The sequence below is a fragment of the Natrix helvetica genome (assembly GCF_964273705.1).
Source record: "Natrix helvetica genome assembly, chromosome: 3".
Classification (NCBI taxonomy): domain Eukaryota; kingdom Metazoa; phylum Chordata; class Lepidosauria; order Squamata; family Natricidae; genus Natrix; species Natrix helvetica.
Window position 1 is genome coordinate 66457755 of NC_138549.1, and position 18582 is coordinate 66476336.

The window sequence follows — 18582 nt, forward strand, 5'->3', positions numbered from 1 at the left end:
AGACGGCTATCCAACATCTTCTTAAAGACTTCCAGTGTTGGGGCATTCACAACTTCTGGAGGCAAGCTGTTCCATTGATTAATTGTTCTAACTGTCAGGAAATTTCTCCTCAGTTCTAAGTTGCTTCTCTCCTTGATTAGTTTCCACCCATTGCTTCTTGTTCTACCCTCAGGTGCCTTGGAGAATAGTTTGACTGCCTCTTCTTTGTGGCAACCCCTGAGATTTTGGAACACAGCTATCATGTCTCCCCTAGTCCTTCTTTCTCTTAAACTAAACATACCCAGTTCCTGCAACTGTTCTTCATATGTTTTAGTCTCCAGTCCCCTAATCATCTTTGTTGCTCTTCTCTGCACTCTTTCTAGAGTCTCCACATCTTTCCACATCGTGGCGACCAGAACTGATTGCAGTATTCCAAGTGTGGCCTTATCAAGGCATTATAAAGTGGTATTAGCACTTCACGTGATCTTGATTCTATCCCTCTGTTGATGCAGCCTAGAACTGTGTTGGCTTTTTTGGCAGCTGCAGCACACTGCTGGCTCATATTTAAATGGTTGTCCCCTAGGACTCCAAGATCCCTTTCACAGTTACTACTACTGAGCAAGGTACCATCTATACTGTACCTGTGCATTCTGTTTTTCTTATTATTTATTTATTTATTTATTTATTTCTTAGCGCTTATAGACCGCCCCCTCTCCCGAAAGGGACTCGGGGCGGTGTACAGTCCATATCAGAAACACATCATAAATAACTATAAAATTTAGACAATTAAAATTATTAAATAGATAGATACATAAATAAGAGGAGGATAAAAGATATACAGATATATATATATTCTTGCCTAAATGTAGAAGCTTACTCTTTTCACCATTAAATTTCATTTTATTAGATAGTGCCCAATGTTCAAGTTTGTCAAGATCCTTCTGTATCTTAAGCCTATCTTCTGGAGTGTTGGCTATTCCTGCCAGCTTGGTGTCATCTGCAAATTTGATGGGTTCCCCATTTATTCCCTCATCCAAATCATTGATGAAGGACCCCTTGTCCTTCTTTTCTCTAGACTGCCCATATCCAATTCCTGCAGCCGTTCTTCATATGTTTTTGTCTCCAGACATTTAATCATCTTAGTTGCTCTTCTTTGTACTTTTTCCAAAATCTCAACGTATTTTTGTAGTGTGACCAAAAACTACTACAGAATCTGATCAAAAGCCCTTTGAGTAGGGGCTTCACCTGCCTAGTAGGCATGGAACAGTAGGCATGAGTCTACAAGGACCCCAATATTGCAAGTATTTCCTCTCTGGGGTATCAATATCAGTATCAATAGACATTATAGGAGATAACAAAGCATCTTAGTTTACGAAATATCAACTCCATTTTCTTTGGGCAGTTATATATTTTTTTTGGAAAATAAGTTGATGACAATAAATTGAACTTGCTGTTTTCAACAACAAATTATACATGTCATGAACTGCTTTTAGAACTCTAGTGTTTCAGAAGTGATTTATTAAAAGGCAAAGAGGAGAGTCTTTAACAAAAAGAAATAAAAAGATTTCATTGGATATTTTATAGTAGGTTTGGTCTAACCTTTGGATTTAGAACGTTTGGTTTACTTTTTTAAATTTGGGATCCTAACAACTGAACTCACATTGCTTTTTTTTAATCCATGAAACTAAAAACTAGATGAACAAGAACTGCATTTATTTATTCGTGTTTATATCCTGCTTTTCTTGAAGATGCAAAAATCAGTGTACCTATATTTCTATCTAGTTATATCCTCAAAGAATACAATGAAGTAGGATAATAAGGAATTTAATATGGATCGTTGTAATCCTACTCAATACATTTTTCCATGTCAAGTATTTTTCTGGGTATAGAATTATATTCTTGAATATTGTTTCTCAATCCATGAGTTAATGCTGTTGTATCATTTCCATTTAACTGGGGCTTTCACATGTAACTTGCTCTATGGTCACCTAGAAAAGGCATGGGTTTCCTAGTAAAAGCCATTACATTTTCTCTATATCCCATTTTCTTGTACCCTAAGAACAAAAAAAGTAACAACTGAAAATATGACTATATATCATTAAATCTTAAAGCATTGATGGATAATATTTATCAAAATCAGGAGCATAGTGCAAGAAATAATTAAGGTTCTACGTAATAATCAATTTTTTATTATTTAGGAAAGCCCTGTATTTGGTGCCAGTGGACAGGAAGAACTTGCCAAGAGACTGGCAGAGCTGGAACTTAGTAGGGAGTTTCTAAATGTGCTAGGAGATGACCAAGATTGGTTTGATGAGAATTTTGGTTTGAGTTCACATCAGCTCCCTGAAAACCAAGCTGAAGAATCAGGAAAATTACCTAAGGTAGAACTGCCAAGAGTGTCGCAAAAGCCATGTGAAGAACCTTTGGCTGCACTATATGTTGCAGAAGAAGTGGAGGCGTTGGTGCATGCAGCAGCTGAAAAACTATGGAAATGCAAAAATTTGGGGCAAGATCTTCGAGCCCTCAGCAGCCGCAGAGACATGAATGAATCCTCCGAAGATGATGACATTGAAACCATTAGTAAACAAATCTATAAACAGGTATGGCAGTTATCTCAGATTATTGTGAAATGTATAAAAATAGAGAAAATGTACCAAAGGAGCCCCCAATCTGTTAAAAATATATATTCCACTTGCTGCATAGCCAGAATTCAGCATAAATACTTTCATTAATAGTTTTGTTTGGTTCTTTGAAAAATAATGCAGTATTATGATATACAATGGTAATACAGTGTTTCTTTTATTTTTATCAAGGTTGTGTTTGATTTAACAAGAGAGATTTTTGAAGAAATCTTTGCAGAAGATCCAAATTTGAATCGGCCGCCATGGATGAAACCCAAGAGGATAACTTCTAGATACTTTCGACGAGTTAAAAATCCACGTGATCTTGAAGAAATAAAAGTAGGAATGATTAATAGCTTGAACTTTAATTATATTTATAGAAATAAAGTGCAGTTCGCCTAGATAGTGGTTCTCAGATGTTTTGGTCTCAGGACCACGTTACATTCTTAAAAATGATTGAGGGCCCCAAAGAGCTTTGGTTTACATGGGTTATATTTATGAATATTTATTAAGGTTTAAAACAGAGAAGTTTTAAAAGCTTTATTTGTCTTCATTGACTTTCTGAAAGGGTCTTGGGCACTCCCAGGAGCCCACAGTCTATGCTGAGAACCACTGACCTAGAACTTGAGGAAGAATGTGAAGTTTGGTGGAGTTTTATCATGCGCTTTTATTTGAAAAATAAATTATTTTTTATTTGGAAAAAAATAATTTTCGTACACCATCAGTCATATTCCAAGATGAGTGTACATGATACTATCTCTCATTTTTCCACTATAGTTTCTTACTGTATTGTTGATTTCACTTAAATATTAATTTGAAACAGGATATGGATTGATGCTTCTATTTCTTAAAACTAAAACAATAAAGGCTTTAATTGTTAATGTTTAACTGTTCCAGTTACAAATCCATCCAAGATAGCTTACATCTAACATGCAATTTTTTTTTCAAAAAATACATGAATGATAACCAGTATATAAAACCCTTCCAATACAGCAACTAATAATACCTATATCTGAATTAATAAGTCAAGAGATGGGGATAGTTCCAAGGAATGCCTGATGCTGCATTTATCTATATACTGGAATATACAACAGTTGAATCAGTGTCATAATTCATAATGAGTGTCATGGATATTTCTAGAATTACCCATCAAGTTGCTTTACTATAGTTGTAATTACCTAGCAGTTCAATGTGTTTTCTGTTACATATACGCCATGCCTACAACCTCACTAGAAATCTTCTCCCTGAAAGCTGCTTGTAGAATTGAACATTGCAACTAGAGAAAATGTATTTAGTAGCATTCATTATTTTTTTATTTCTCCTTTACCCAAGGTCTTTATAACAGCTGAGGTTTTAAAGCTCTTAAATTTGAGAAAGGAATCAAATAATAAAACAGACTGGCAAAAAATGATGAAATTTGGACGGAAAAAAAGGGATAGAGTGGATCAAATATTGGTTAGTAATTGGTTTTTGAATTATGCATTGTAGTCAGGCATAAATACCTATCAATCTGCATGGTTTGAAAGCATGGATTAGATCTAATGTTGTTTACATATTAGCTTGTTCTTTCCCAGATTTGCTTTCAGCCCTTCTAAGCAGAAGGATTGTAGACAGGCAAATGAAATGTGTCCTTTTCTGTGCTTTTGAACAACCACATTTTTCCTTGTGTGTACTCATCCATATAAAGTATGGGTAAATGTCAACTAAAATTAGGCATTTCCAAATTTAGATTTTTAAGCAGAATAAGGATTATTATTATTATTTACAAGTGTACGGTATATAGGCTACTTCAAGCAGAACCAACTGACTGTATAGTAGGCTGTTTGATTGTTTAATGTATTTATAGGTACAGAAATATGCTTGTGACATAAGAGGCACGTTGTTTGATAACCTAATTATATGTATACTTCTGGGGGAAATGGTGACTTGTTGTTGGTTGAGAACCCAAATTGATTTTCAGCAGATACAACAAGAAATGCGATTGTTGTTTTTAACACAAAAATCAAGTGAATGGTTGCAGATTATTCATGAATGGTGAAAAGAAATAGAGCAAAGAGATGAAGGCATGCTTGTTGGGAAATGTTTATTACAGATGGGGAAATTGATGGAGAGGTTCAAGATTTGTAATTGCTGGTAAAAAGGCAACGGGTAGTATTGGTCTATTGTAAAAATATCAATGGCAAAGTGTGCTTCTAACCACTTTCTAAAGTGAAAATAAGTTGATTAAATCAAAAAAGCAAAGGAATGTTTAATTTCTTAAGAATTGGGTATTTAAATACATATGATAAAGCAAGATATAAGGTTAAGAAGGTATAGCTGTTCAGGAAATGTAGAGTAAACAAAAATGAGTGACCATTATAAATGTACATTGAGAATGAAAATCAAATTGCAAAATAAATATATGAAAGAAAAAGAAATGAGCTGAGAGGAAGGAGAGGAGTGAGAAAATAATGTCTGCCATAACCTTAATGGATATGGAACTATTTAATAATGCTGGCACTGTTTGCAAAGCATGAACAGGCTTAAAGTTACTAACACTTCAGAAGTAACACAAGTAATTTCAGAGGAAGATGAGTCACACCAAAGCCTGGTGTATTGGCTAGAGTCATTGGCTAGAGTCATTGATAAGTGATTCTGATTGATTGATTGAAAGTTAATGTTGACTTAATGATTTCATAAATAGTGATATTGTCCTATTTAAAATTTTTGTTTTAATTCTAATGTATCTGAGAATTATTATTCATTTTCTTTCCTGTGAGTCGTTGAAAATCTGTAGCTTTTATAAAATGATGGTTAGATGGATTTACAATAATAATTTTTATTATATGTGTTTACAGAGTAGTATATTAATAGTGGTGACTTTTCTCCCTCCCCTTTCCAATTCTAAGGTTCAAGAATTATATGAAGAAGAGGCTCAGTGGGTGAACTATGATGAAGATGAGCTGTATGTGAAGATGCAGCTAGCAGATGGGATTTTTGAGGCCTTAATTAGAGACACTATTGATGTTCTCAATCAGATCGCTGAAAAACGGAAATTGTTGTATGCCTAACATCAAACCATTTTTTTTTCCAAAATTTGTTTGGCTGAGAAGTGCTACATCGTCTCCTCTTCCTATGCTGCCTTTGGATCTCCTACATTTGATTTGTTCCAAAAAGGCTCCCCTGCCCCCAAAATGTTTTTGCCAATTCAGTATGTACAATAATACTTGGCATTTCTTCTTTCGATATTGGCAGTCTGAAAATGGTTGGGATGGAGCACCAAGAACCCAACGATGGAAACTCAAGTTAATAGTAAATGTTCTTCATTTTAACTTTGTTCAGTTCAACTTTGTTTTATGTGTAATTTATAACTCTGTTTTCTGACTTAAAAGTGTATGTCAGTCCAACCAAGTATCTGTTCCTCATTCTTATGTAATTTTAATCTTTTTGTCTCATTGTGGATTTTCTGTCATTGAATTAATGCATGCGGATCTGAGGAGTCACGCTCCTTTTTTTCAACTAAATTTTTATTTCCATTTCTTAAACGGTTAATCTGGGATACTTTTTCTACTTTTCCACTATATTTGTTTTTTCCTCAGTGAACCACCAGCTGCTCCTAAGTAAATGGTACTCAGGATTCTCTCAGGATTTTAATATGTGAGAGATAGGAAAAAATGCTTACATAATGTGGGCCATTGATCCCTTTGATTCCTCCCTTGCTTACCACCTTACTGTATTATACTGGTGAAACCATTACTTGAACTAGCTAGGGTTAGGAGTGTATGTACCAAAGAGAGTGATACTCAGTGCTTGACTCTGGACTTGATTTTGTTTATGCTTGTGACATTTGTTATAACTTATTTTAAACTCCTAAAAAATAATTGCTCAGTGCTCTATGAATGCACTGTTACAGGATTTAAAACGTCAGAATATCTGTACATTAGGAATGCATCTGTCTCATAAAAATGAGGTCTCGTATTATGTGCAAGAAATCGTCAGAAACAAGAGTCTACAAATATCTAAATGCATGGTTTTTTTCCCATCGTGGGGTAGAAGTGGATTGTGAAGAGGCACATGTTACATCAAACTAATGTACTTGGGAAGGGAAATAGGATGTCAAAAGCCCTTTTGCCAAGATTTTCATGACTGTTAGAGTGGGCCACTATTAAACCCAGTGTGGTTCATACTGCCTCCATTCCTCCTCCCCCACCCCCAAAGTTTTCTCCAAGGAACACAAAATATTCTCCCAGTAAGTGGAGACATCATCCAGACATGGGTTATTCCAGCCAGTATCCAATAGGATTGGGTCTATCAAATTGATAAGTCATGCCCTCTGTGCTAGCTCCTCCCGGCTTAGACTCAGTCCGTTCCTTGGACTGGCTGTGTCTAATGATCTCTCCAATAGGTTTTTGCTATTAATTGTACAATTTTTCTTAAATTCATTCTTATTTGACATATTGCTATTCCAAATTCCTAAATTTTCTAAAATTGTTGATTGGAGCTTGGTGGGGGGGAGTTGAGATCGGGGCTAGTTACCTAGTCTCTACGGCTACTCTGAGGAGAATTGGGCTGACGGGTATATCCCTCCAACCGCATTTGCCGCTTTTCTCACCACGCATCACCTGGCGGTCTTCTTCCTGCCTCCTGCACTGCTCACTGTCTTAAGGCTCTGTTTGATCATAAGATTGCCGCTTCACATTTTCCAGTAGCCTCCTGGCACCAACAACAACTCGCACAGCCTCAGACACTCCAGAATCGCTGTCCTGAGCCGCCAATATTGCTGCCTTTGATCTCTGGCTTTTGCTGTCGGGATTCAGCTCGCCAATGCTGTAGCAGCCTTAAACCGACTAGGAGGTCAGCGCGAACTAGCCAACATTGCCAGTTCGCATTTCTTGTCCCTCAAAGGACATGAAGATTCCAGGCGACCATCTTGGACACTCAGCAAGTCCGGCGGCCATTTTGAGTCACCACAACGAGGTCATGAGTACCATGGCAGCCAATGCCTCAGATGTGGGTGCCCCTGCGTCCCTTCGGGACTCTCCCCCTTCCACTATACCACCTACGAATCCCAAGGAGTCCGGCTCAAAGAAGAGGGGTTCTTCGGTGGGGGAGGATGCTTCCAGGCCTGCCAAGGTTTCTAGGTCCAGCCTATCTCAGGAGCCGGCCCCTAGTAAGGACCAGGGTGGGGTTCCTTCCTCAGTCTCTCGCAAGGCCAAGACCAGATCTCGTCATTGTGAGGTTTCTCCCCAGCCTCCCTTGGTCCCTTCCTCCAGGCCACAAAATCCCCCTGAGGATCTTTCCACTGACACACATAAGGAAATTTTGACACCTGCCTCCCCACTTCAGCCTGAGGATGGGGTTGACTTCCCAGTGGAAGATGGCTCGGAGGATGAGAGGAGTCTAACTCCCGAGCTGGAGGTTGTTTCACCTAGCCCCAGGGGACTGCCCTGTTACCCTTCTGATATGGCTGATATTATCTCAACAGCCATAGAAAGGGGCACTGCTGCTAGCCTGCAAAATCGTGCTTCTGTGGTCTCTACTTCAAAGGCTTCCAAATCTTCCAGGAAGCAGAAGGGACATTCCTCCCTCGCAGAGGGGCCTCCTGTTGACTCTCTTTCCCAGGCTTCTGTCTTAGAGGTTGATGAGCAGGTTTCAAGAGACTCTGACCTCTCAGATGATGAGGACCTCACTCCTGCCCCTTCCTCATTGGTGGGACTGTTTAAACCTGTCTTATTTCGCTCTCTTCTTTTCAAGGCAAAGAAGGTATCCGGCATCCCTGCCTCCAAGCCCACAGTATGGAACAGGATAAAGCTGATACTACTGACACTCTCTTTTCCGGGCCTACAGTTGAAAAGGATGTTGCATCCCCAAAGCTCTTTCTGGAGGTAGTCCAGAATCAGTGGGTGTCCCCAGGGGCTGGGCCTCTCCCATCTTTCCTGGACAAGCAGTTGTATAATATTGGTTCTGAGTTCTCAAAGGTATTGGAGGTGCCGTCCATAGACCCACCCACCCCGTGGTTGCTATCTCTTCTCCAAACGCTGCTACAGCGGCTCCAGAGGATGCCCTCCGACTGGAGGACAAAAGGTTTGAGCAAACTCTGGTCAAGGGTCATCAGGCCTCAGCATGGGCAGTGAGGGCGGCTTCTGCCTCCTTCTTCAACAGGGCTGCTCTACGTTGGCTTAAACAGCTTCAGGACAGGCTTCCACCTTCTGATATTAGATCACACCAGGACATTAATAAGCGTAAAGCTGCAATGGAGTATTCGGCGGATGCCTCTTTAGATGCAGCTCCCATTGCCTCTTCTGTGTCCACCCATCGTCTCTTGTGGTTGAAGCAATGACAGGCGGATGCCAGAGCAAAATGGAGGCTCGCCTCTTCCTTTTTTGCTGAGCGTCTCTTTGGGCCTTCTCTTGACCTCTTCTGATTGAGTCCAAAGATAAAAGGAAAATTCTGCTTTCGGCTACTTGCAAATCTAATAATAAATCCTCTTCCTTTTTTCGCAGGCAGCCCTTTCGGGGCTCGGACAGGGGTTTCAGTTACTCCCGTCTGCAACATCAGGCACCCCCCAGACAGGGACCCTCTTCTTATGACAGGTCAGGAAAGAACAACCAACGCTTCTCCTCCAGGAATCCCTACAGAGGAAATTCCAATCGTCCCTTCCGGAAGCAGAAGTGACTCCTTGGGCATGCCTGTCGGCCTTTGCCGACCGTTGGGATGTCATCATCAATAATGCATGGATTCGCCGCACAAGATTGGGCTTGGCTCTGGAGTTCCTCTCCACTCCCCCGCAGTACTTCGTCATGTGTCCGGTTTCCAAAGACACCATCAAAAGAAGGTTGGTGGAAAAGGCCATTCGGCATCTTCTCCAGATTCAGGCCATTGAAGAGGTGCCTCCCAACCAACTGGGACGGGTTTTTTACTCCTGTCTCTTTATAGTTCTGAAGTCTTCGGAGGGGGGCTGGTGGGGGGAGGGTTGGAGAGCAATTATTGACCTCAAATTTCTAAACAAATTTATAGTATACCGGAGGTTCAAAATGCACTCCCTGCAGTCCATCTTGGAGAGTGTTCGCCCAAATGACCTCCTCTCCTCGGTGGATCTCACGGAGGCATACCTCCACATCCTCATTCTGGCTGAGCACAGGCAGTTTCTACGATTCTCCTACGCTGGGAATCATTTCCAGTTTCGGGCGCTCCCGTTCAGCCTGTCATCGACCCCGAGGACCTTCACAAAGGTCCTCGCAGTGATCGCGGCTCATCTTCGCTCTCTACCAATTCACATTCTCTGCTACCTAGATGACATATTGTTGCTCTCCAGATCAACAGACCAGGCAAACAGGGACATTCAGACCACTCTCCAGACCCTCCAAGATCACGGGTTCTTGGTAAATACCAAAAAGGGTCATCTGACTCCTGCCACTCGCCTCATCCATCTGGGGGCGGTGATAGACACAAGCCTAGGGAGGGTCTTCCTTTCTCCGGAATGAAGAGTCAGCATACGCAAATTAGTCTCAGCCACCGGGCAGCAGCACACAGTTCCGTTCCTCCAATTGTCGCAGCTTCTAGGGAAGATGGTGTCAAGCTTCCACATTGTGCCATGGGCTCGCTTCCACAGCCGTCATCTGCAGTGGTTCCTGCTTCCCTATCAGAGGTCCAACAGCAGCTGCTTGACAGTCCAGGTACGTCTCACTCCGGAGGTAAGCAGGTCCCTATATAGTGATGGCCCTCCCCGGCTCTGTCTCAGGGCATTCTCTTCAGGGAACCCCAGCGAATCGTCCTCACCACTGATGCAAGTCTCCTGGGCTGGGGTGCTCACATACAAGACCATGTGGCTCAGGGTCTCTGGTCCCGCTCCGACCTAAAGAACAGTATAAACTGGTTGGAACTGCGGGGAGTGTATCTTGCACTACTCCATTTCAGGTACATAGTCACCAATGCACATGTACTTGTCCTCACAGACAATACCACCGCCAAGGCGCATATAAACAGGCAGGGGAGAACGCGTTCAAAGACTCTAATGACTTTATCATTCCAGCTAGTGGCATGGGCGGAGGAATATCTCCTGTCTCTTCACTCAGAGCATATATCAGGCATACACAACCTTCAGGCAGACAGTCTCAGCCGCATGCAGATAGACCCGGCGGAGTGGAGTCTCCATCACAGAATATTCAGGCAAGTCACGGACAGGTATGGCCTACCAATCTTGGACCTGTTTGCAATGCAGGACAACCATCAACTCCCCAGGTATTTCACATGTTACACAACCCCGGGCACGGAGGGCACCAATGCGCTAAGGTGCAGATGGCTCCAGGGGCTTCTATATGCGTTCCCTCCGATTACGCTGATTCAACATGTAATTCAAAAGATGCTAATGGAGGAGGCGGAGCTGATCCTTCTAGATCCCCACTGGCCCCGCAGGCCTTGGTTCGCTGACTTGCTCAACCTATCGGTGGTCCCTCAGTGGCAACTTCCTCAAATCAGTTCCCTGCTAAGACAAAGGTCCTTCCAACACCCCACCTCACCTGGCTTTGTCTCACTGCTTGGAGATTGAGCGGGAGGCCTTAACAGTGGCCAATCTCTCGGTTGAGGTAATCCAGGCTTCCAGGCTTTTGGCCATTAATCGCATTTACTTGGACACAATTCTCTTCATGGTGTCAGCTACAACGTATTGCCTCTTTGCAGGCCTCCATCCCTAACGTTCTTCAGTTTCTTCAGCTGGGACTATCCCCAAACACGCTCCATCGGCAGGTGGTGGCTTTGTTCTCAGTTTTGGCCATTGCTGTATCTAAGCCGCTCTCACACCAGCCCCTCATTCGCCAGTTTCTCTGAGGCGCTACCAATCTCAAGCCCCCTACTGTGCATAAATTTATTTCCTGGGACATTACCAAAGTCTTGGACGCCTTGACAGGGTCTCCCTTTAAGCCTCTGCTGTCAGCCTCTTTATACCATCTCACGTTAAAGGTTGTTTTTCTTGTCGCAGTCACTATGGCCAGGTGGGTTTCCGAACTAGCAGCACTGTCAACCAGATAGGACATATGCATCTTCCACCCGGACAGAGTTGTTCTCCGCCTGGACCCGACTTTTATACCTAAGGTAAATTCGGTGTTTCATAGAGCACAAGAATTGGTGCTCCCTGACTCCCTGACATAGAGCACAAGAATTGGTGCTCCCTGCCATCACATCAGCTGGAACGTAAGTGGCACTGCCTTGATGTGCATCAGGCTTTACGAGTATACATCAAACGAACTGCGGAATTCTGACGTTCGGAGGCTCTCTTTGTCCGATTCCAACCTGGAGGTAAGAAGGGATCCAAGGCTTCTTCTACAGACATTGGACATTGGGTTCGCTCAGCAATTTCCAGAGCATACCTAGCTCTGTCTCTTCCGGTTCCACACCAAATCACGGCACACTCCACACGCAGCGCTGCCACCTTAGCTGCCTGGTCTTCCCAGGCCCCATTGGAGGAGATCTGCAGGGTGGCCACGTGGACCACGTCATCCCCGTTCATTCGCCACTACAGGCTCAACAGATATACTTCAGCAGATGCGGCCTTCGAACGGCGAGTATTGCAGCGGGTGGTGGCCCACCAAGAATCCTAAGCCATCACTCTGAGCCCCCCCATGGGACAGAATAGACTTTGGCATGTCCCATGTCTGGATGATGTCTCCACCTACTGGGAGAAAGGGCATTGGTTACTTATCTGATACACCCCTTCTTGGGACGGTGGAAACATCATCCAGCCCCACCCTGTGAGTGTTGTTCGGACTAATCTTTATTTTTTCCATTGACAAGGAGAGATCACACATTTTATCTGAGATGTGACACAGCAGTCTACCTTTATTCTTCCTTCGTCTAAGCTGGGAGGAGCTAGCATGGAGGGCGTGACTTATCAATTTGGTAGACCCAGTCCTATTGGACACTGGCTGGAATAACCCATGTCTGGATGATGTCTCCACCGACCTGAGAAGGGGCGTATCAGGTAAGTTAACCAACGCTCAATCTAGGCTTGACTACCAATGCCTTAATTTGAAATCTGGATTACTTGAGGAAACATTGAATCAGAGTGGATTCAAAATCTGTTAATCTATCCCAGCAGAGACAGTGTTCCAAAGCATAGGAGGAGGATTCCAAAGACACTGTATGCCTATTTATGCCGTTTTTCCTTTCATCTTTAGTTTCTTGGTCTTCCGGTCAGTATATGTCTGCCACTACTCTCTTGTGGATCTCTTTTGAAACTTTTTTTTTTACTTGTTTGCTGTTTGCACAGTAACACACAACCAAGTTAGCTCCTTTTAACCAGAAAATATATTTTTTAAAAGTTGTTGGCATACAATCAGAAATGCTTATAGGTAAATTGACAGAATCACATTTGTAAACTTGGGATGATTAATTATACCTAAATGGGCTAGAGGAACAAAAAACAATGACTAGCACATAGACTTTACTAGCATATAAATGCCAACTTTAAACAAATCTGGTGGAGCAAGCTGCTATGAGTTAAGTACTTTTCATACTGAACCTCAGAATGTTTTTAATGCATATTTAATACTTAAGCGAATTTACTGTTTTTCTCTCTGTTTTGAAATAAATAAGGCCATTTTCTAACCGTTTTAGGTTTTGTCATTTTGGGGTCATCCATGTCTATTGCCCTACCTACATAGCTAAATTATGAGAATCAAGGGAATATCCAAGCAAAGAGGATTGGGGAAGTCACCAACTTAAACTGATAGCTATATTGATCTTCCTGTGGTGACGTCAGCGTGTCTGGAGCTGAGGAACGGGAGCTCTCCTGATCTTTAACTCCAACTTCTTCGTTTGGGCTCATATTTGAGTGCTGTTGATCCTATAGGGACCAACAGATCAAGGGGGAAACTGATATCACGCATCCAACTAAGTTTGAGCTAAATTGACCTAACAGCTGAACTGCATGTTACCAAAGCTGCATAATTTCTAGTATGGTATCTGGCTGGTATGGCCTAGGTCTTTAAGGGCTATTGACACTGGGATTCTTGAGAAGGAAATTTCCTTTTCGCTCAAGTGTAATTACCCAGTCACATCTTGCAATTGAGTAGACTGGGTGAAGAGGGTGTCTGCAAAATGAGAATCTGAGTTAGGAGGAAAGAGTGCATAGCTACTTGCCTTAAATAGCTGTTCTGGGCAACATTCTTTTGCTGATTGCACTGACATATTAAGGATGTGTTTTTCCCCAAATCCCCTTTCTGCTGCCTCCATCCAGATGACCCCAAATAACGATGCCTCTATGTTTTTTTCCCCTGCTAGGGAGGGGTTATACTGAGGTTCTCGATCATAGAAAAGGGCTGGAGACTTGTTGATTTCAGTGATTATGGCTACCAGATTCAGGTTTTGCACTATCTCGCAGAAACAACCTACTTATTATAGTTTTCTACAGCGCTTAATTATTCCTGCAAGTGAGATTGGAGGGCCATGTAGCTACTCTGGAAAAACACACCTAAAACATTCTTGGCGATTCACTATAATACCTCTAGCTCACTTTGAGAAATCCTATGTGTGTATAAACATGTAATACATGCTGTTGTCACCCACAAATTCATGAATTCACATACCTGAGTGTCATTTTCCTTTTTTAAAAATTTGCATGCAAATACAGGCATGATCATTGTGTAAACTAAATGTGAAAGTGAATTTTAACACAGTGCCCAGTGAATCCTTTAGAAAGTTGCCCTTTTTCCATCAGAGTTCAAAATGGATTTAAGCAGCATAGAGGAGTTTAATTATGACAAAGAATCACTAATTGTCTTAGAGATATATCCCGAATATATTAAATTAAATTATGCCCAGGCATCAGAATTTACTTTAGGGAAAAATACTGACAATAGTGTGTGTGTGTGTGTGTGTGTGTGTGTGTGAAAATAAAGACTGTTAGTGTTCTTTATTCTGTATTAAAATGAATTTTAATTCATTAAACATTAAAATGAATTTTTGAGGAAGATTGCATACTTCCAAATGTATGCAAATATAAAGAGCAACAATCTTTGTGGATCTATTCCTGACCTATAGATTTAAGATAAAATCCTAAAAAAGTTCTATTAAAGTTCGATTTAAATGCAAAACCATCACCAAAAAGACTATTTTATGTGCTGTTGTATAATCACCATTTACTTCAAAGGGAGGCTTGAATAGGACAGTTGTTCCATGGATTGTAACCTGTCACCTTTTCAGTGCTCCAGTATTTCAGAAAATTTAACAGCAAGGTTTTATGGCCTGTTTGGCAAGGGGGAGGAGGACAAATGGATGATCTTCAAAAAAAAAACCCGTGGCCTTAGCATTTTTTGCAATACTTGAATAAAAGTGTGTATTCACTAAAGAAATACCATAGCACAGCATTCAGAGACCTTTGAAGTCACTGCACAGTAAAGCCTTTTTTTTCAAGTAAGTTTGTTATTTAATCAGAATTGATTGACTTATGTTCCAGCAGCAAAAACAGTTTTGACAGTTGTAAAGTAATTATTTGTAAATTGTACATTGTCATTATAAACAAGCAAAACTCATCTGAATTAATTTAAAATCTAATGGATAAAGAGTAAAAAAAACTATACATTATAACACATTGCAGTAAATAAACGTTTTGGGAGAGCCTTTGCTGTACATTTGCAGAGTTGTCTTGGAGAAACTATTCTTCCTTGCATACTGTGCTGTGCAGATACTGTTCCTGCCTATGTGTTTATGTAAGTAACTTATTCATAGGTTTCCAGGCCAATTTCAGCCAATGTACTCACTTCTTTGTGTAGTACGGCTTGGTAGAATACAGGGTGTTAAGGTTCATGTAATTTTGAAATGTAAAATGAAGCAGTATAGTCTCTTTATACCAATGTAAATACCTTTGTTATTTTGAGATGTACTTTAAGAGAATAAAGTCTGTAAATAAAGTGATTTATAAATTATCCAAATAGTTTATCAGTTGTTAAAATAAAGTACATTTGTTCATACGCTGTTTGTTCTGGGTAAATCTATGTCTCAATTCCCTTCAAAAATATTCAACGGTGCTTTAATTACACAGATTGTTTACTTGATCAAGTCAGTGTCTAATTAATCCAGTATTACATTTCTAAAATCAAACAAACGCCTCTGGGCATTCCAACATGAAAATATTTGATTTTAGCTTTCAATAATGGATTCTCCTACATGCAAAAAATGTGTTTACTAATATTAGCAAGGATTATTTCTTCTCGGTTGCCACTTGAGGTTCTTTAAGCCTAGAAAAGAAACGGAATAGCACTAAGCCAAAGGTCCCCAACCCCGGGGCCATGTCATGCTAGAAACCGGGCCTCACAAGTGATATTCTGAATCAATATTCTGAGTTTTCTTAACTAATCATGGCTTAAATTAATAAATACCATTTTTTTGCTAAAACAAACTTGTTTATTATAAGAAGCAGCAGGCAGTATATAAAATGAGAAAAGTTCCCTGAAGATGGGCTCAATCGTAAGTACGAGATACTCCCATATAACACCTCTCCTGCGCGAGCTGCATTGGCTTCCTGTGGTCTATCGGGTGCGTTTCAAGGTATTGATTACCATCTTCAAAGCGCTCCATGGCACAGGACCTAGCTACATGCGGGATCGCATCCTGCCCCATACATCCCTACGACCAATTCGCTCTCACAGAGAGGGACTTCTCCGGGTGCCGTCCACTAAGCAGTGCCAGAGGGCGGCGCCCAGGAGTAGGGCCTTCTCTGTGATGGGCCCAGCCCTCTGGAATGACCTCCCCCCGGATATTAGGATTACCACCGACCTCCGCTCCTTCCGTTCAAAACTCAAGACCCACCTTTTTCAACTAGCAGGCCTGGCTCAACCATAGCTCCATTTTATTCCTCCTGGCAATTTTTAAACTTGTAATTTCCATTGGGGTTTTAATTTAACTTATTTTAATATTTATATGTTATTATAATGATTGTATTGTGTTTTATACCTCCTCCGTACAATGTGTAATTTTATAATATGTGTTTTTATTTATTGTATGCCGTCCCGAGTCCCTTTGTGGAGAGGGAGCGGCTAACAAATTTAATAAAATAAATAAATAATAAATAAATAAATAAATAAATAAATAAGTCTGAAAGCTCGGAAGGCAAACCTCTGGTCTTGGTGACCGACACAGATTGGATCCTGCAATATTATCCTGGGACACGTTCCATTCATAAAATAATACAATCTGAAATTCAGAGGCTGTATGCAACCTTGTTCTCTTAACTCATAATTCTTGGTCTTTTGTTAGAATTTGTTACTTGTCTATGCCAGTTATTTAGTAACTTATTCTCAATAAGTCTAAAATCGTGAAGAAGAAGAAAAAAACCTTTGTAGAATATTTAAATGGTGCAACTCTTTCAATCCAGGATAATTTTACATTTTTGTCATCTGGAAATATCTGCTGTTTTTCCAAGATGGCAAATAATTATTCTTAAATTTTATATTTTCCTACTGGGGGTGGCGGGGGGGAACCTCTGAATATTGAAGTTCTTAGCATCTGTAGTTTGATACACACATTATTATTTTTTCTATCAGATTCCATGTCAACATTTGAGGACTTTTCTTCATTAACCTGAAATTGAACCACGTTGTTGTGCATGCTCCATCAGTCATGTTAAAATATCTTTAGGCTGAGCAATTCTAAGTACAGCAAATAAGTTCATATGTTTATGTTCTTGTGCGGTTATTTCTGCACCAAATTTTGTTATTTCGGTGTAGCTGAATTTCCAGTGACTCCAGTGCCAGTAAAAAAAAAAAAGGAAACTCCCTTGGATTTTGTATATTGCTTGTAATAAGACTTAACAAAAATGTTGCCTTTTTTCTTTATAAATGCTCTGTACCCATGGACAAAAAGTATGGCCACAATCTTTTCCTCAAAACTACAGAATGAAGGTAGGTGATTCCAAATTGTCAAAGGCCTTTTCCAGCATCAAGAAAACTCATAGCTACTTTTTAATTTTTCTGATTTACCTTAACAACAAATATATTTCAAAGAGATACATAAGAATCTAATATCTTATATATCTCTGAGATAAAGCCCATCTGGTCAGGATGTATCATTACAGGTAAAAAGCCACTTGGTGTCTTAGCGAGAAATACTATTAAAAATGTATAATCCATAGATAGTAAAGAGATGGATTTATAGGCTTCAGGATGCGTTGAATCTTTCCCTTTTGTACCAATCAAAGAAATGAAAGCTGCTTTACATACTTCTTTCTAATGAGAGGTTGACCAAGTAGCTTTAAAATTGGTTTTTTTTTTAGATAGAATAGAATTCTTTATTGGCCAAGTGTGATTGGACACAAGGAAATCTCCAGTGCATAAGCTTGCAATGTTCATACAAGCAGCAAAGTGATAAGTCATAGATCATAAATCATAAGATACAATGATAAATCATAAGATGCAAGCAACAATTAATAAATTATAATATACCAATAGAAAAAGGTAGAAGGAGAGGTGAGAAAGATGAGAAGATGACAAAGATAAAAGTAATATAGCCTACTACATAGCTGAACATCTTTAGGCCTAAAACGGTGCTGTGGGAGTTAGATGTTTAGCAGAGTAATGGCTTGGAGGAAGAAAAATTCTTTGTGTCTAATTGTTTTGGCCTATAGTAGAGTCTTGTGGGGAGAAGTTGAAACAGTTTATGTCCAGAATGCCAGGGGTCTGTAGATATTTTTTCAGCCCTCTTTCTGTCTCGTGTAGTATACAGGTCCTCAATGGAAGGCAAGGTGGTTGCAATTGTTTTTCTGCAGTCCTAACTATCTATTGAAGTCTGTACCTGTCCTGTTTGATTGCTGTGCCAAAGCAGACAGTTATAGAGGTACAAATGCAGGTAGAAGTAGCTGATTAGTTATGAGCTATGGTCAGAGGTCGACTGCACATACTTTAACAACTGGTTCACTGAAAATGTGATTGCACGGCACGCCTGCTTTGCACGCATGTGCGCTAGGCACACACACTTTCCATATTTGCACGCAAAACCGAAAACAAGGCTTTTT

At 40.5% G+C, this 18582-nt stretch overlaps 1 protein-coding gene across 13 annotated transcripts in view; it reads left to right on the forward strand.

Annotated features, from left to right (window-relative positions):
• Positions 1-15544, forward strand: part of CEP350 (centrosomal protein 350) — a 93782-nt gene extending 78238 nt beyond the window's left edge. For all 13 annotated transcript variants that reach the window (XM_081947367.1, XM_081947374.1, XM_081947368.1 and 10 more), the window contains 4 exons: positions 2178-2579; positions 2793-2939; positions 3933-4055; positions 5489-15544. In XM_081947367.1, the coding sequence (XP_081803493.1) occupies positions 2178-2579; positions 2793-2939; positions 3933-4055; positions 5489-5650 (834 nt within the window). In that variant the 3' untranslated portion in view covers positions 5651-15544. The remainder of the gene's footprint in view (positions 1-2177; positions 2580-2792; positions 2940-3932; positions 4056-5488) is intronic.
• The last annotated feature ends 3038 nt before the right edge of the window (positions 15545-18582 follow it).